At 34.1% G+C, this 20,588-nt stretch overlaps 1 protein-coding gene across 1 annotated transcript in view; it reads right to left on the bottom strand.

The window, feature by feature from the left end:
- Catspere (catsper channel auxiliary subunit epsilon) overlaps positions 1-20,588 on the bottom strand; it is a 157,557-nt gene that overhangs the window by 74,616 nt on the left and 62,353 nt on the right. Inside the window, exons 10-11 of the mRNA XM_015483306.1 lie at positions 13,857-14,349; positions 919-1,399 (exon numbers count right to left, since the gene is read on the bottom strand). Coding sequence (XP_015338792.1) covers positions 919-1,399; positions 13,857-14,349 — 974 coding nt within the window. The remainder of the gene's footprint in view (positions 1-918; positions 1,400-13,856; positions 14,350-20,588) is intronic.

The raw sequence follows: 20,588 nt of genomic DNA, 5'->3' as shown, positions 1-20,588 counted from the left end.
AACAAAGATGTTGTGTCCGCCGATAACTGAAAAATAAATATTAAAAAATTCTCTCTCTCTCTCTCTCTTTAAAAAAAAAAAACAACACAAAAGTCCTATATGATAGATTTGGAAACTGACCCTTGGATAGGTTAAATGACTTAAATGACGTGTTCATGGATTTGAATACAGGTCCACCTAAATCAACTATGCTTGTTTATGGGTTGAACTATGTTCCTCCAAAAAGATATGTTGAAGTTCTAACCTCTAGGACCACTTCAGAATGTGATCTTATTTGGAAATAGGAACATTACAGACATATAGTAAAGATAAAGTCTCACTAAAGTAGGGCAGGCCCCTAATCCAATGTGACTGGTGGCCATATGAGAACAGAGACAAGTAGGAAGAGGGCTCTATGATGACAAGGCAGAGATTGGAATGACAGTTTCAAGACAAGGATGAGCAAGGACCAGAAACTTGGAAGAAGCAAAGAAAGATTCCCCTATAGGATTCAGAGGGCACAGGGCAGCTTGAGCCTTGATTTCTGACTTCCAGCCTCCAAAACCATAAATCAATACATTTCTATTGTTTTACACAACCTCCTTTGTGGTATTGTCTTGAAGGATCCCAGGCAATTAAGGCAGCACAATGGTACCTCCCACACGGACAATGCCTAATATAAATTGCTTAGTTAGTATCTTCTGATGGACCAAAATGAAACTCTGAAAGAAAGAACTTGAGTTTGCCATTCTGCTATGTGAACACATCATCAACATCCATTGAAATTAAAATCTCTTCACTTTTAGGTGGTAAAAAGTGCACCATTTGCCATCCAAAGTACCACATCATACGGGAACATTTAAAATTGCCACATCTTCATAAGGAAGATGTTTGTAATAAAATCTAGAATAATTTCAGAAAGAATTGAGAATAACTTACCTAAAAAAATATCATGAATAATGCTGTCATCTGATAATATTGATAGGTTTTTAACCCCTGCATTTGTTTCTATAATTCCGGCACTGGTGAAATTTTGATAATAATAGTATATACTATATTTATCCCATAATATTAAATTTGGCATTGCTGAAAATAGAAAACGTGGAATTAAAAAAGTGTCAATGGGAACATCTAACATAAAGTCTTGGTACACCCACTCTTTTGAATCTTCATTATACGTCACTAAGTAAATCCTCTTGTTGGCAGTGCATGTTGTGCTGCAGTAATTTACAAACACGGCAATTTCCAGAGGGTGCCCTGTATATTCAAGATTGTGTATTGTTAGAGTACAGGTTGGTGGGAGATTTAAAAGAGCTTTCAGGTCTGTAGTAGTTGTCAGTTTCATATATCTATCTGGAGAATATCCAAGGTAAATTTCATTTTTTGTCCAGATCGCTATATCACTTTTTTTTCCTTTAGTCTGTGAAAACAAAATTGAAAACGATTAGAAAAATCTTCAGTTTTAGGGATAAGTCTAACAATTCCTATGTTCTAGTTTACTACATTTAAAAATAAAAGGTAGGGGGCTGAGGGTATAGCTCAGTCGTAGAGAGGGTACTTAGCATGCATGAAAACATTTGTTCAATCCCCAGCACCAAAACATAAATTGACAAAGTGAAAGGTAGTAATTACCAAGCTCAGTTTTGTTTTAGTATATTTTGTAACAAATACTTCAGGCAGAGAAGTACATTAAATTAAAATGTATCACATTTTATTTAATAAAAATATATCACATTACATATAATCATAAAAACTTGTCCATTAGATTTATTCTTCCATATGCTGTTTCTATCCAATTAATAAGCATAAATTCCCTTTTAACTAGTTTTTCTTTTAATTTTTATTTGTTCTTTTGTTATATAGGACAGTAAAATATATATTGACATATTATACATACAGATAATATAACTTCCCATTCTTGTGGTTGTACATGATGTGGAATTACACTGGTAATATATATGAAAAATAGGAAATATAAGTCCAATTCATTCTACTGTCTTTCCTGTTCCCATCCCCTCTCCCCTCCCATCATTTCTTCTATCCTCCCTCCATGTGTGTTAGCACCCATATATCAGAGGGAACATTTGGCCTTTTGTTTTTTTGGGATTATCTTATTCCACTTAGCATATTCTCCAGATCCTTCAATTTACTGGCAAATGCCATAATTTCATTCTTCTTAACAGCTGAGTAATATTCCATTATATATTTTCTTTATCCATTCCTCTGTTTGAAGGGCACCTAGGTTGACTCCATAGCTTGGCTATTGTGATTTTAAGTCCTTTGGGTACATGCTGAGGAGTGGGATAACAAGGTCAAATGGTGGTTCCATTCCAAGTTTTCCAAGGAAACTGCATACTGCTTTCCAGAGTGGTTGCACCAATTTGCAGTCTCACTAACAATGTATGAGTATACCTTTCTTCCTCATATCTTTTCTAACAGTTATTGTTAATTGGGTTCTTAATAATTGCCATTCTGACTGGAGTGAGATGAAATCTCAGTGTAGTTTTAATTTGGGTTTCTCTAATTGCTAGAGATGAAAATTTTTTCCCCCTCTGACCTCTGCATGCTGCTGTGAGATGTGTGGCTTCTTTCCCATACAAGGATATTGTACAGTGTGACTTGTGTGACTTTCAGTTTGTCGGGCAGTGCCTTTGATCTCTAAACACTCTGTAACCAGATCCGCCTCAGTCCTCCTAAAAATACAGGTTCCTTTAATTCCCTTATCCTTCCACTTTGCTCATGAAGGGACTGCTCTGGCCCTGGCAGTGGTGTGGTGCTGGGGTTTCTTCTTTATTTTATTATATCCAATCTCCTGAGTCCCCAGTCTGCTTTGTCCAGTATTAAATTTCAGTAAAGCCCCACCCCCCGCTGTTTTTTGTTCACCCACCTTGCAGAGAAGCTGCCTGTCTGCTTTCTTGGTTTCATGCCACAGAGCAACCAGGAAAGTCACCTTCTCTATTTTGCCATCTTGAAACCCTCCCAATTTCCTTTTCATTCTTTAATACACAATCTTTAATGCATCATCTGGCTAGGAGGGCCCCTTTTACCTTGATGTTTATTTAAGTCAAAATATAAGAAAACCTCAATTTTTGAATTCTAGATCCCTTGGATATCAGATAGAAGGGAGAAATTAAAACCTTAGACTATTCAGTACTGTTGGGAGTTGCCCTGGCTCCAAAGACTAACTTCCCCATCCCCCAAGAAGAGCCGTCCAATGGTGAGCCCTGCTGGCTCACATGATCCTTATCCACCAATCAGAGCCCTGCTGGCTCACCTGATCCTACCCACCAATCAGACTAGCCCTGCTGGCTCACCTGATCCTTACCCTCCAATCAAAAAGCACCCCATGCCAACTGTCAAACCACCCCTGGCTCTATAAATATGCAGAGCTGTTCCTCAATAAACGGGCATTTGCTCCAACTATAAGCCTTGTTCGTTCTTTCAAGTACTATCCTTTTATGGACACAGGCAGTAAGAGGGAAAGGGCATTCAGAATCTGAAATTTGTTGGACCTCATTTCACCACAGAACCAAGGTCCCTGTCTCATCACCCCGTCTACCTCTAATTCTTAGGAATTTCTATTTAAAATGTAATCTCTTTGTTTATGACAACCCAAAGGAGTCTTTTGAGCATCTCGTCTGCCTAATTTTAATTAAAGTACATGAAGTATATTACTTTAATGTAATAGCCTGTACTGAAACAAAATCTAGGCAGATGTCAATCTGGTGATCAAAGGAAAAGATAATTTGGGTTAAAATATCACTTTACTAAATGAACATTCCTTTTAAAGTATAGAGTATGTTTTTGGAAATGAGTGTATGAAACCCTTAAAAGAGGAAATAGAGCCAAAATAATGAGTGTTTCATAGAAAAGAGCCATTGTCATTCTCTTTTTTTTTTTTCTTCAAACTGGGGATTGAATTCAGGGGCACTCCACCACTGAACAACATCCCCAGCCTTATTTTGTATTTTACTTAGAGACAGGTTCTCACTGAGTTGCTTAGCATCTCACTGTTGCTGAGGCTGGCTTTGAACTTGCAATCCTCCTGCCTCAGCCTCCCAAGCTGCTGGGATTACAGGCATGTGCCACCATGCCCAGGGCTATTCTCATTCTTGGTAGAGGAATGGGAACATGCTAAACACATGATAGATGAGAATGCCAAGGAGCCTCAGTCATGGAGTGAGTTTTCATTCAGACACTCTTTCCAAGAACATCAGAAAAGGTAGGAGAGCTGAGAGATCCTCCCGAGGCATTCATGACCTCACCCAAATACAGGGCAGTGACTCTCTCTGCAGGTAGGGAGCAGGCAGGCAGCAAGACAGGAAAGTTGAGAGGAACCCATCTTCATCTGGATGCTCAGCTCTATGGCTGGCATTGGGATAAGCTGAGAGTAACTCTCCCTCTGAGAGGTGACTGGCCTTCACCCAGCATATATCCTTGCCAAGATGAGAGAAGGAAGGAGGGAGGAAAGAAAGAAGAATGAGAATATCTCCACAATGCATGACAAACAGAGGCAGATGAGAAAGGAATAATAATTATCCAGGAAGCAAAAAACCTACAAGCTAGCATATAAAGTAGAGATAATTGTCTCAGGGCTTAGAAAGTTGGTGGTTCAGTTATAAACCATGAAGAGATATCTGGAATCTTATCAGTGTTAAGATTCCAAGCACAGCTAAAGAGAAAATAAATATGGCAAAAGTGATGAAGGATCTAATAGAAAAGATGGGCAACATGAGAGAAGACTTGGAGCATTTCAGTCAAGATTTGAAAATGAGAGCAAACAATCAACCAAAAATTTAAAAAGTAAAATTTTGAAATAAAAAATATCAGGAATAAAAAATTATCATATGGATTTAAGAGAAAACTGGAAGAAGTATAGGAAAAGAGCAGTGAACTCAAAGAAAGATTAACAAATAGCCTGTATATGAAACCAAAATTTAAAAAATAGTAAATAATTAACAGGTTATCTGAGATCTATGGAATAATATGAAATGGCCCCACAAATGTGTTTTGGAAATCTTAGGAGAGGAAAAAGAGGATGGGGTGTAAGAAAGACTTGAAATGCTAATGGTCAAGGACATCCCAAAATCAATGAAATTTGAAAGCTGAATAGAATGTTAAATAGGATAAATAAAAATGAAAGCATATTCGAGGATCATCATGAAGCAGCTTCACACCAAAGAAAGAGAGTAATCATAAAAACAGCTAGATGGAAAAAGATACATCATATACTTGAGAAAAATGATACAAATAAAGACTGATTTCTTACCAAAAAATGATAGAGGCCATAAAATAATAGAATGCCATTTTTACAAGTTACTTTGAAAACAAAAACAAACCAAAAAAATCACCTATGATCCTATCATTTTATATTAAAAAATGAGGGTGAAAACCACCTTTATACAGACAAATGGAATGTGGGTAGATGGTGCACATCTGTAGTTCCAGGACTTGGGAGGCAGAGGCACGAGGATTGCTTGAACCCAGGAGTTCAAAACCAGCTTGGGTGAGACCTTGTCTCAGAAAAACAAAACAAAACAAAACAAAACAAAACCCCACAGCAACAGCAAACAAACAATGCTGAGAGAACTTTCAATTTAAGAAATTTTAAAGCTTGAAGGTTAAGGAAAACGGAACCCTGAGGACCTCTGGATGTGCAGAAAACAAGAATACACACCCAGCAGTGTATAGATAAAATGCTTTATTTTGTTATCAGTTCATATCTATATCTACCTATCTTTATGACAATTGACTACTTAAAGTAGAATATCAATGACATATAGTGGGACTTTAAGCATAGTTATGGGTAAAATTTGAAACAAGAGTACAAAGGATGGATGAGGGTATAAAAGGGTTTATATACTTGTAAGGTCTTACACTGATGTGAAGTAGTATATTGTTTGAAATTAGACTCTAATAATTAAGTATGCTTATTGTAAATCCAAATACAGCCATTAAAAAGTAGTTTTGATAACAAGAAGGCAAGGTAGAAATACCAAAAAGTGCATGATTCATCCACAATGAGGAGAGAAAGAAGAAACAAAGGAACTCAAACCAAATGGGATTAATAGAAAACTAATGCCAAAATAGACTTAAACTCAACCATACAAGAGTTACATTAAATCTAAGTTGACTAAAAATATTTAAAGGCAGATGTTGTTACTCTGAACAAAAAAAAAAAAGCAAAATCTATATGTGATGTGTAAGAAACATGCGTTAAATATAAAGGCACATACAGGGTGACAGTAAAAGAGTAGAAAACCATGTACCTTTTAATAATTATATAAAAGAAATCTAAGGCTTGGGAATGTAGCTCAGTAGCAGAGGGCTTTCTAGAGTGTGCAATTCCTGGGTTTAATCCCTAGCACTGAAAAAATAAAGCAAGCAAGTAAAGTCGGCTTTATTAAATACAATTAAGACAAAAACGAAATATCATTTTATACCCATGAAAGGAGTTTAAATAATAAAAGAAAAGATACACCAAACTTTGGTGCGGTGTGGAACTTATGAAAAAAGCTGCTATAAATATTTTATAATGCCTTAATTATTATACATTTTAAATAAACCTTGCTATGTGGTGGAAAAAATACTTCCCAACCCTCAGCTCATTATTTTCTCATATATATTTTAGAATCAGATTGCTGAGTTCCACAAAGTAACGTAATTCATAAATAAATTTGAAAGAATTAAAAATTTTACAATGTTGTATGCCCTACCCATGAACATGATATAGCTATCCATTTATTTAGGTCTTCTTTATTATTTTCATAATATTTTTTTATCTTAGTCAAGATTTCGTACATTTTTAGTGGGACCTATTTCTAAACACTTTAATGTTTTTTCTACTTTGAATTCTTATATGAACTTTCAAATCATATTCCCAATTTCTATAAAAATCCCATTAGGATTTTAATGGGTGTTTTTCTGGATTTCTCAATAATTTATCTTATCAGTATTAAGTCTTTCTGCCTATTAACATGATATATTACTCCATTTATTTGTCTTTTTAAAAATTCAGTAATGTTTTGTACTTTTTAATGTACAAGTTTGAAAATCCTTTGTTGCTTTTTTTCATAGTATTTTATATTTTAAAATCTCAACAATTTTTAAGCAGTATTTCAGCATTTTTAAGCAAGATTTCAGCCTAATGATTGTTCATATAGAAATGTAATTGATTTTAGAGTGTGCATCTTACATCCTGTAATCTTGACATAAACTTTTATTAGTACTGATAGTTTTTTTTTAAAATTGGTTCTTTTTAGTTATACATGACAGCAGAATCCATTTTGATGCAATTATACAAGCATTGGAATATATAATATTCTAATTAGGACCCCATTCTTGTAGATGTCTGGTAGGTTTTTTAAAAGTAGATTCCATTAAGTCTTCTACAACTAATAAAAATTTTGTAAATACAGTTTTACCTTTTCCTTTCCAATCTAGATACACCTTTGTTTTCTTAATGATTGTATTTTCTGGAACCTATAGTACAATATTGAATACAAGCAATACAAGCAGACATTCTTGCCTTGTTCCTTATTTTAAACAAACAAGGAAAGAAAGAAAGGAACAAAGAACTAATGGGATTACTAGAAAATAAATACAAAAATGGCAAACAGCAATAATTACATTAAATCTACATGGACAAAATATACTTTGCCATGATGTATCATATTAGCATAAGATTTTCATAAATGTCCTTTGCCAGGTTGAGGAAGGTCCCTTTATTCCTCATTTGCTTTTTTAAAAAATCAGTTCAGTTTGTTAAATGATTCTATGTGCATCTGTTGAGATGATCATATGGCTTTTCTTTTTTAATCTGCAAATACGATAAATTGTGTTGATTAATTTCCATCCTAAATCATCCTTTCATTCCTAGGATAAACCCTACTTGGTCCTGACATATGTTCCTTTTTATACATTGCTGAATGTATTTCTTTCTTTCCTTTTTTTTTTTTTTTTTTTTTTTTTTTTTAGGTATGTGGAGACTTTATTCAACAATCACAGGCCTTATGCAGATTCTCATAACCTTAGAGTTTACTAAAAATAGCCAATAAATAAAATAAAAATGTATTTGATTTTCTAACATTTTGTTTAAAAGTTTTTAATTGTTGTTTATGAGAGAGATGAGTCTGTTTTATACTTTTATAATGTATTATTTTTGGTTTGGTATCACATAGTGCTGACCTCACAGAATGAGTTGGGAATTATTTTTTTCCTTTTTAGTATTCTGAAAGGCTGCTGAGAACTGGTAGTATTTATTTTAAAAATATATGGTAGGATTCACCTGTGAAATTTCCTTGGATTAGAGTTTTCTTTGTGGGGAATTTTTTTTTTTTTAAATAACAAGTTCAGTTTCTTTAATTGACTCAGCTTATTCGTGTTATTTTTTTTCTTTTTGAATAAGATTTAGTAATTTGTGTCATTCAAGAAATTTGTCCATTTCATTTGTTTTGAATTAATTGTTTTACATTTTTATTAAAAGTTGATCAGAATATATTATCTGTTTAATAGAAATAGAACTTGTAGTGATATCACTGCTTACAAATGTGATATTGATAATTTGTTTTCTCTCTTTTTATCCTTATCAATCTAGCTAAAGAGTTATCAGTTTTATTGATTTTTTCATAGAACCAGTTTTTGATTTCATTGATTTTTTTTACTACAGTTTTCCATAGCATTAATTTATCCACTGATTTTTATTGTTTACATTACTCTTTTTACTATCTTCAACTTGCCCTTCTTTTTCCAGTTTCTTACTGTGGAAGTGGAAATAATTGAGACATTCCTTCTAATACATTATAAATTTCCCTCTTGATACTGCTTTAATTGCATCCCATAAGTTTTGATATGTTCTGTTTTCATTTCCTTTCAGTTAATATGTTTTAATTGCTTTTGAATTTTGGTCTTTGATTCATAGATTATTTTAAAGTAGGTTATTTAGTTTCCTAATATTTGGAATTCCTAATATTTGTATATTGCAGACATCTTTTTGTTGTGGTTTCTAAGTTCACTATAGTTTGTATGAAATGAATAATGAGAGAGATGAAAATTCATCATTTTATACCAAGGTTTGTTTTATGGCACAGAACACGGCCTATGTTGGGTAAATGTTCCATGTTTATTTGGAAAGAATTTTGTGCTGTTGTTGGGCAGTATGTTCTATAAATACCAATTTGACATAGATGGTTGAGAGTGTTTAATTCATCAACAGATTTACTGATTTTCTATTTCTTCTATCAATTATTGAAGGGATATTGAGAGATAAAATCTAAACTTGTGGGTTTTATCTACTTCTTGACGTTTCATTACTTTTTGCTCAATGTATTTTGAAGCTCTGACACTAGGTTCATAAATATTTATGATTTTATGCTTTTGATAAATTGACCCTATTATTAATAGGAAATTACCTTTATCACTAGTAATATTTCATGTTTTAAAATACACTTTGATATTATTACAGCTATTATCTTTATTTTAATTAGTGTTATCCCTTCTTTTACTTCTATGCTGTAGGGACCATGAAGTTGAGTCTTGCTATTTTTAGATCCTTCACATAAGTGTATTCATCTAGTATTTTTTCCTTTTGTGTCATATTTTCCTAGAATAATATCCTCTAAGTTTTTTCACATTGTTGCAAATAGAAGGATTTCCTTCATTTTAAAGGCTTAATAATATTTCTTTTTTCAGAAGATTTGAGGTTTTATTCTGAAAATTTTAAAGCTTTATTTTTGATTGACATGATAATTATACATACTTATGGGGTACAACTGTGATGTTTTAATGTAAGTATAATAAGTATAACAAGTAATAATAAGTATAATGTGTAATGATCAAATCTAGGCTTGGACAGTTTCCCCATATATGCATAGCTATTAGCACTCTGTGTGATGCTAATTAGCATTAGCATATTCATCATCTTGAACATTTATCACTTCTTAGTGATGAAAACATTCAAAATACTCTCTTCTAGCTATTTTGAACTGTATAATACATTATTGTTAATTACAGTCACCTGCTGTGTAATAAAACACCAGAACTTTTTCTTCTTCTCTAACTATAACATTGTATCTATTGACCAACCTCTCCCCAGTTCCACTCCCAGCCTCTGGTAACTCAGATTCTTTTCTCAATTTCTACGAGATAAACGCTTTTACATTCCACGTATGAGTGATATCATGCAGTATTTGTCTTTCTGAGACTGGTTTATTTTACTTAGCATAAAATCCTCCTATATTCATCTATATTGTTGTAAATGATAGGATTTCATTATTTTTTTTATGTCTGAAGAATATACAATTGTGTATAAACACTAGATAATTTTTATCCATTTATGTGTTGATGAACACCATTATAGTCCATTTTCCATCATATAACAAAATATTTGAGCCAGATACTTGGAGAGAGTGAATTATTTAACTCAATTCTGTAGGTTCAAAAAGCATGGCACTGGTATTGGCTTAGCTCTGGTGGAGGCCCTTTCGGATGTATCACATCATGGCAGATTGCATCACGGTGGGAACATGTATAGGAGTGAGAGTTCACATCATTAAATGGAAAAGCAGGGAATTATTGGAGTTAGGCTTGGGTTTGTATAACAACTTGTTCTCCCAAGAGCTCAGGGGTCCTTGGAGACTACCTTATTCCTCCCAAGGGCAGCTCACCCAATGACCTAAAGATGTCTCATTAGAACTTACCTCTTAAAAATTATACCTCTTCAAATTGCCATACCCGGGATCAAACTTCCAACACATGAAACTTTGAGGGGTTACACTTAAACTGTATCTAGACCATAGAAAACATGTGAATAGTACAGTGATATAAACATGGGAGTGCAAATATGTTACTTATTTCATTTCTTTTGGAAAAATAGCCATTAGTGAAATTGCTATAGTAGCTCCATTTTTAATTTTTTTGAGGAAACTTCATACTGGTTTCCATAATAGCTATGCTAATTTACATTCCCAATAACAGTGTATAGGGTTCTCTTTTCTCTACCTTGTCATCAAAATTTATTTCTTTTGCTTTTTTGATACTATTCATTGTAACTGGAGTAAAGTGGTATCTCATTGTGGTTTTGATTTGTACTTCTCTGATGACTAGTGTTAAGTACTTTTTTTTCATGTACCTGTTGGGCATTTGTACGTCTTTTGAAAAATGTTTGTTCAGATCTTTTGCCCATTTAAAAACTGGGTTTTTTCCCCCTATTGAGTTGTTTGATTTCATTCAATATTTTGATATTAACCCTTTATTAGATATATAGTTTTAAAATATTATCTCCCATTCTGTAGGTTGTCTCTTCACTCTGTTGATTGTTTGCTTTGCTGTGCAGAAACTTTTTAGTTGTATGCATCCCATTTGTCTATTTTTGCCATTGTATGTGTGCTTTTGAGTCTTATTTAAAAAAATTAATGATCAGACCAATGTCACAGACTTTTCCCCATTTTATTGGGTTTTACATTTAAGTCTTTAATCCATTTTTCACTTTTGCATGTGATGACAGAGGTATAATTTCATTCTTCTGAAGGTATCCAGTTTTATCAACATCCTATAAAGAGGCTATCTTTTTTCCAGTATATGTTCTTGGCTTCCTTTTACAAATAGATTAACTATGAGTGGATTTGGGGCCTTCTATTTTGTTCCATTGGTCTGTGTGTCAGTTTATCAGAGATATCTGCATTCCCATGTTCTCTGCAGCATTATTTACAATATTCAAGATGTGGAATCAATCTAACTGAACATCATCAAATGGACAGAGAAAACGTGATACATATATATAGTGGACTAATATTTAGCCTTACAAATAAAGGAATTCATTATTTGGGAAAACATGGATGGAATTTGAGGATATTATACCTAGTGAAACAACTCAAGCACCGAAAAACAAATACTACCTCTTCCCAAATATATGTAGACTCTAAAACAATTGAATTCATAGAAGCAGGGAGTAGAGTGGTGATTACAGAGCCTGCCCAGTAGAGGGAATGGGAGGATGATATGCGAACAAACAAACAATCAAACAAAAAAACTCACCCAGGAAAATATTGGTTTTTGTTTATTTTTGAGGCATATTGCCCACCATGGTAAATAGTTTTGTACATTTCAAATGTGGTAAGAGATGTGCTTATAACAACAATAACAACAACAACAAAAATTAAGTATTAAAGGTGATATGATAACAGCTTGATTTCATTATTCTACACAGTATTTATAAATCAAACATTGTGTATCCCATGAGTTTATATAATTGCTCATTTACAATAAAACTGTAAAGTTTTCTTTGGAAGGGGGAACCAGGGATTGAATTCAGGGGCACTAGGCCACTGAGACACATCCCCAGCCCTAGTTTTGTATTTTATTCAGGATCAGAGTCTCACTGAATTGTTTAGTGCCTCGCTTTTGCTGAGGCTGGTTTTGAACTCACGATCCTCCTGCCTCAGCCTCTGGAGCTGTTGGAATTACAGGTGTGGGCCACCTCGCCCAGCTGTAAGTTCAATTTTGTCAGGACATTATTTGTGAACATCCTTTTAAGCCTAACTGTCACGAGAGGTTTCTACAGACTCAGTTTGAGGAACAGGTAGATTCAACCAAATCGATTTCATTAATGCTCATCACACTTTAGACACACATCCTAATTCTAATTCCTAACTGCTTCTACACCTGAAGGTCCCAGATACTCACCTGTGACATGTCTTAAGTCCAGGTCGCTGGAACTTGATCTCGGCTGGAGGAGTCTGGTGCAAGGGGGAACAACAGCAACGGAGGTCTCAGTCTATCTGTTCAGGTCCTTTTAGTTCTGCCGGCCCCCCAAAGTCTGGGTTTTTAAGTCCTAGTTCGATTTTGCTTGCAACTGTAACTGGGTGAGGCCTAGAGTGTATGCCCAGGGTGTAGATTCTTGCACCACTAACTTAAGTCTATCTAAGTTCTGCAGTTTATCTTAAATTTTGCAGTTCACATTACATCATGGGCATATTGCTTATAGTCTGCTTTTATCCAACACACATGCTAGTTAATACAATCAACAGTTAATAATCCTGTTTATTTCTGGTACTCATATCACTGACTTCAGGATTTATCCTTCCAAAAAGGATTTGTGTTTGCTTTTGTTTGATATTTGGCTTAATCTTTCTTTCTCTTCTCTTTTCTTTTTTCTTCTCCTTCCCCTTCTCCTCCTTCTCCAAATAGGCACTATAAATTTGGGTTCTGATGTGAATGTGAGTTGGAACTCTTTGAAGATCCTTATTTTATGCAAAATGTCATTATTAGATTTCCTACTTTGTCAGGCCAGAGGCTTTTGTCTCCTGGCACCTGAGTTCTCATTATCTGGGGTCAGTCCTTAGTGCAAGCCGAGATTTTGGAGTTTGCTTGTTCCTCTGGATTAGTGCTCCAGGACCACTGAGGATTTCTTACTTCCCTATAAACCCAACAATGTATTTAAAAGAATATTTAAATTTTGGGGATAGCATTTTAAGTGTTTTGTAGTGAGAAAGCTTCAGTGTATCTTATTCACTACATTGTCATAAACAGAAGATTTAGTTCGTTTTTTATAGTACAAAGCCTTTGGGGAAATTTTTTTGGAGTGTCTTTTGCCCATATCAAAGTAAAAAAAAAGCCCTCATAATACAATTGAACTACTCTGTATAACAACATACAAGATCATTTTTATTCTTTGTGTTGGAAGCACATCTTTGTTATAAAGAGGCTGCTAAGATATAGCTACATCAGAAAGATATAGCTGTTTACACAGTCTTAGAAAAAAATATCATTGTGTGAAATCCAGTGTAGGTACTATAGTTTCTGATATATCTCTCAATAAATGGTATGGTACGTATATCTAAATGTCTATGTATAATATATACATGAAATCTTTCACTAACCTTAAATATAAACTTGATCCAACACCATCTTCTGGATGTAATGCCAATAATTTCACCTTCAGGAAGTTCTTCATTTCTTCCTAGTTTTGTAAATGTTTTAAGACTTTTCAGGTAAAGAACACCATTTATCAGAAAAAATATCCCATCATGTGATAGGTTCACCTGCTCCACGCTGTGTCTTTCATTATTACTCAGAACCTCTGGAGGTACTCTGACTCTGTTCCAAGTGTGGAATGAATCGTTGGTTTGAAAGGTCTCCATGTCAGCTACCACCACAATAAATGAAGGAACACAAGCAAGCCAGGAATACTTTAACTGACTCCCAGCTGGCGAAGAGATTGGTAAAAAGCCAGGATCCTCAGGTATGGTCATTAAAGGAACAGTCAGCAGAAAAGGAAGATCTGCAATAAAGCAATCTTGAAAAGTCACTTCGTTTCCTTTAATCTCCTTTATTAAATCATCTGCAGCCATTGGCAAATTAATATACCACAGCCTAAGAAGAGAAAAATGAAAAAATTAAGAATAAAATTATCTCTCTCTCCTCTCATCCATCTTGCAGAGTATCATCTTTAATTTTTTTATATTTATCAATAGAAATCTAGATAGGCAAATAATACTAAAATTCGACCACTGCTCCATTTCTTCTCATTTTCCATTTTTGTCCCAAAGGAAAATAATCTTGAGTCTTAAAGCTCTTTCTTCTGCAATATGTTTCCATATTCCTAAATATTCTTATTCTGCTCTTTATTAACATGTAATCTTTATACATTATCTATTGCCTTCTGATATGGAAGATAAAGATTTATTTCTTGTATATCATGCCTACCTATATGTCTTTTCTTCTCATCTCTCAAATTATACCACAATGATTAGTTAAATCAGTGGAGTCTTTATATGGTCATTAATACTTGGGTATTAATAACCATAGTACAGATGTGTAAATATTTATATATGTAAATATTAATAATTATAGTATAGTCAGCTATACTATGATTATATTTTCTTTCACATAGATATTACGTACATAATTTTTCCTAGAGTTAATAATTATTTATTTTTAAAATTTCAATTTTTGTTTAGGGTCTGGGGTGTAGCTCCGTGGCAGAGTACTAGACAAGCACTCTGCCTAGATGGGCTTGAGTACCACCTCCTACTCCACACACAAAAGTTTAGTTTTCTGTTTTCCAATAGATAATTGAAATAGTGTTCCACAATAACTTCCATGTGATAAATGCAGATGTAATCTTGTACTTCTCTCCTAGTATTTTCCGTTATAACTCTTGGGGTCAAAGCCATCATTTATTGGATAATACTTGATTTTTCTTGTTTAGCTAATTATATTCTTCAGTACCTTTTGTGAATCAGTGTGTAAACATACATTTTTAAAAAATTCATACCTTTTATTGTATAACTTATACAAAATAGTTTCCTAGTAGCATATTTATATATACATATAATTTGATTAAATTTACTTCTCAATACCTCCCCTTTGCCCTCCCATCCTCCCTCCCTGAACATATATAATTTTTGAGACCCTGAGTATCTGAAAGTATCTTTCTTTTACACACCTGATGGATAGTAGGGTGGGGAGAAGGCATTTTTTGACCAGGCCTTTTCTATTCCAAATCACTAATGAGAAAGTCAGATGACAGACTGATTTTTTGTTATTACTTAAATCTTATCTTTCTATAAGTTTTTAGGATATTTTACTTCTCCTGGGTAATCTGAAATTTGTCATGGCTAAATCTATCTTTTAAAGTGGACACAAAGTGATTTGTGAAAATAAACATTCTGACACAGGTCTTAAAAGTAATGAGAATCTCTAGGAGAGTTTCAAAAGGGAATCCAAATAACCAACCTCAGGATGTGGAATGTTTTTAGTTAAATACTTCTTGAGTTTCATTTCCTCAATGGATACGTATTTAAGTTGGTGACAATGGCCTTCTGTCCACTCAGAATGAGGTCCTGGTAGGTTGATAGGACTCCATATTAGGGCAGTCCTAAGATTGCTATCAAACCTCTTGTGCTCTAAACCATGTCACCATGAAACTCAGTACAATTTCTGCTTTCTGAAAGCCACATCACTCTGGCTCTAACATTGGTTCCAATTGTGATTTCTTAAATACTAGTACCATGTTAGATTGTCTACTGATTATGATAATAATCTCATATATGTCATTGCATTACAACTAGGTATTGACACTCTTTTATTTGGGTGAACAAATTGATTATCCACAAGTCTAGGAAAGACTTGGTCCCCAAGATTTATCCAGGGCATAGTGCCCCTTTCACTTTTCCATACCTATGGTTTTGTTTTCAAATTTTTGACTTTTTTATTGTGATTGTACACTTTCCAACTTTCTCTTTTGTTTCCTATGTGTTAACACTCTAATATTCTTTTACAAATACATCTTATCATATTTTTGTGAAGATGCTATTCAGAATAGTCAAGAGTTCTTCAGAAAATTAGAGCCAATGGGATATATAGAGATACATAGAAAGGGATTTATTATAAAGGACTTGCTCATATGATTATAGAAGGTAAGAAGCCCCATGATGTGCCAGCTGTAAGACTAGAGGCTCAGAAAAGCCAGTGGTGTAGTTCTAGTCCAAGCTCAAAGGTCATGAGAACCACATAAATCCATGGTGTAAATCCTGGTCTGATATCAGAGACTCATGAACTGGGGTGCAAATGATAAAAATTCTGTCCAAGTCTTAAGATTTGAGAATTAGGGGAGCTCATGTGTGAGTGCAGGAGAAAATGGAAGTCCAATTCAAGCAGAGAGTAAAGTCTCTCTTGCTCTACCCTTTTATTCTATTCAGGACTTCAGTGGATTGCCCAATGCTCAAATCACACTGGTGAGAGTGATGTTCTTTACTCAATCCACCAACTAAAATGCTAATCTTTTCCAGAAACATTCTTACAGATAATCCAAAAATAATACTTTACCAGTAATCTGGGCATCCCTTAACCATCAAGTTAACACATAAAATTAACCATCGTAATTCCATCCCTTATCAACTTGGAAGCATATGTATCTCTATAAATCATACTTAATTTCTAAATAAAGCCAACAAGTTGATGATACCACCTAACATGATGCAAGTATCCATCAGTGTTTATCAACCAAAACTGCACTACTGCAGTTCCTTTTCCAAAAAAGGAAGTAAAGTCATTTAGTGATATTTTTTTTCCTGATATCTTACAATTTATGGCATAAAAATATGGCATAAAAACTAACAACACTTAAATACAAAGTCAATAAATAAATTTTAAATTATATGATAACATAAGAGGAAAGAAAACAAGGAACATATATATATATATATAATTATGTATATAATATATATATAGTATGTACATAATTATACATAATTTTATAACTATATATATATATAGTTATGGTTTAGATACCAGGTAGTGTCCCTTAAAAGCTGATGTGTGAGAAAATGCAAGTAAGTTTAGAGGTGAGATGACTAAGTTTTGAGAGCATTACCTAATTAGTGCATTAATCCTCTGATAGGGATTAACTGTAGGCAAGTAGGGTGTGGCTGGAGGAGGTAGGTCACTGAGTATGCCTTTGGGCTTTGTATTTTGCTATGAGGGAAACACTTCCTCTCTTTCTCTTTTTCCCCCTACATCCTACCCTACATCCTATGCTTACCGGTGTCATGTCCTGAGCTGCTTTTCAGTAATGGATAGAACAACTAGTAACAGATCTTACAAGGTAACAAAAGACTTGCATAACTCTATAAATCAACTAGTACTAACAGATATCTGTAGAATACTCCAACTAAAAATAGCAGAACATACATTCTTCATAAGTAAACAGGGAACCTTGTCTCAATAAATTTAAAAGTATTTTATTTACTGTTACAGTTTGGATGTGAGGTCTCCCCCAAAGGCTCACATGTGATATAATGCAAGAAGATTTGGAGGAGAAATGACTGATTGGAGGAGAAATGATAGCTTTAACCTAATCAGTGCATTAATCCCTGATGGGATTAACTGGTGGCCAGAGGCAGGTGGGGTGTGGCTAAAGGAGGTTATTCCTTGTGGCTTCGAAATATATATTTGTATCTGGCAAGTGGAGACCTATTTCTCTGGTCCTGATCATCATGTGAGCTGTTTCCCTCTGCCACACTCTTCTGCCATGGTGTTCTGCCACACCTCGACCCTGGAGGAATGGAGCTGGCTGTCTATGAACTGAAACCTCTGAAACCGTGAGCCCCCAAATAAACTTGTCCTCCCCATACAGTTGTGCTTTTGGGTCTTTAAGTCACAGCAGTGAAATAGCTGACTAAACAACTATGAAAAATGAAATTATAAATCAATAAAAGGTAAACTTGGGAAACTCCCATGTATGCAAAAATTAAACCATGTACACTTAAGTAACCAATGGGTCCAGGAAGGAATCACAAAGTTACACAGAAAATACTTTAATATGAATTAAAGTGAAGACATAACATACCACAAAGTATGGGATGCAGCTAACGCAGCACACAAAGAGAAATTTAGAGTTGTAAGTGCCTATCTGGAAACTATCATGCTAAGTGAAATCAGTTGGTCCCCAAAAAACAAAGGTCAAATGTTCTCTCTGATATGTGGATTATAACACACAACAAGGGGGGATAAGAGGTAAGAATAGAAGTTCAGTGGATTAGAGAAAGGGGAATGAAGGGAAGGGAGAGGCTAGGAATTAGACAGTGGAATTAAAAAAAAAAAAAAGAAAGAGACAAAAAATCAGCAACCTAATTTTCCACCTCAAGAAACTGAATAAATAGGGCAAACTAAGCCTATAAAAAACAGAAGGAAAGGAATAACAAGGATTAGTGCTTAAATTAATGAAATAAAGAATAAATATAAATAAAGAAAATCAGTGAAAGCTAGTGTTGGTTCTTTGAAATGATCAACAAGATTGAATAATGTTTAACTTGTCTGTCAGAAAATGAAGATTTAAATTACTCAAATCAGGAATGAAAAAAAAAGAATATAATTAATAAAATTATAGAAATAAAAGAGAATTGTAAGGGGATAAATCAGATGAATGGACAAATCTCTAGGAAAATACAAAGTATTGAAAATTGATTCAAGAAGAAATCAATGATCTGAACAGACCTATAGCAAGTTAAGAAATTTAATTGCTAATAATTTTAAAAAACTACCCACAAATAAAGGCCAGGTCCAGATGGCTTCATGGATGAATCCTACTTAATGATAAAAATACTAAAAAAAGACTAGGAATAGAATAGAACTTTCTCAACCTAATAGTAAAGTGAATCTATGAAAAAACCCCACAAATAACTGAATAGTTGCCTTCTAATATTAGGAACAAGATTATTTGCCTTCATTATTTGTATTCAACATGTGTAGTAGAGTTCTTAGCCATGGCAATTAGTGAGGAAAAAAGAGAAACAACCTTTTGCTTGGAAAGGAAGAAGTAAAACTATCTTTAACTATCTTTATTCCCACATGACATAATCTTGTATAAAGAGAGTACTAAAGAGTGCGCAAAACTGGTTAGAACTAATAAACAAGTTCAGCAAGTTTTCAGGATACAATATTGATGTAGAAAAATTTAATCATATTTTTGTATATTAGTAATGAACAATCCAGGAATGAACAAATCCATTCCATTTGCAACTGCATAAAAAATAAGAATTTAACAAAAGAAGCATAAAACTTATACTCTGAAAACTATACAATGTTGTTGAAAAAATATTTGAATAAACAGAAAGACAGCTTATATTCATGAGTGGAAAGACTTAGTATTGTTATGATAACATACACTCCAAATTGATCAGATTCAATATAATTCCTTACAAATCCCAGATGACTTCTTTGCATAAATTGACAAGCTGATCCTAAAATTTTTTATAAATCTCAAGAGATCCTGAAGAGTCAAAATAATCTTGAAGAACAAGAACAAGGATGGAGGATTGACACTTCCTGATTTTAAAACCCACTAATAAACTGAAAAAAAAAAAAAAAGTGGTGTTGGCATAAGTATTGAAAGCCAGAAATAAAAGAGGTAGTCAGTTTAGATAAGTAAATCGGGTCAGATCCAGGAGGCCAATTTGGATCTGGGAAGTTGGAGAGGGATTAAAATGTTAATGCCTTCATAGCCCTTCCTCTACCCTTATCAAGAAAACCTGCCCTGACTCCAACCTGTTGCTAAGGTAACCTGTCCCAGGAATTGTTTCTCCCTACAGAGAGTTATAATATAAGTTGGTAATTAATGCACTCTGGGCCCCCTTCCTGCTTGGCCCCTCCCACCCATCTGCTTCTCATCTTTTGGCCATTCCGTCCAGCATTTCCTGGGCCTAGTCACCTATGCAGGAAGGAGAGAGATAAGGGGTAAAGAGCAGGAGAACAAAGGATCCTAGGACATATAAAAAAGGCAGAAAGCTCTCACTTCTTGTGATAGCAGGTTACTTCTCCCAGGAGAAGTCTTGGTTACCCTTTTTAAAATAAACCCTGCTTTATATGCTTGCCTCTGGGTGCTTCTAGTTATACTTCAACATGTGAGGAAGCAGGACTTGTCACTGATAACTGGTGGGATCAGTATGAACATACAGGGCAATAGAATAAAATTGAAAAATCCTGGAATAAATGGCTTTGTTGTTGTTGTTGTTACTGGGAAATGAGCCCAGGGCCTTGTGCAATCTAGGCAAGTGCTCTCCCACTGAGTTTCATCTGTGACTCTTTTTAAATTTTTTTTTTTTTTCAGA

This window comes from Marmota marmota, unplaced genomic scaffold, assembly GCF_001458135.2.
Source record: "Marmota marmota marmota unplaced genomic scaffold, marMar, whole genome shotgun sequence".
Lineage (NCBI taxonomy): Eukaryota > Metazoa > Chordata > Mammalia > Rodentia > Sciuridae > Marmota > Marmota marmota.
This window is presented reverse-complemented; position numbering and strand designations above follow the sequence as displayed.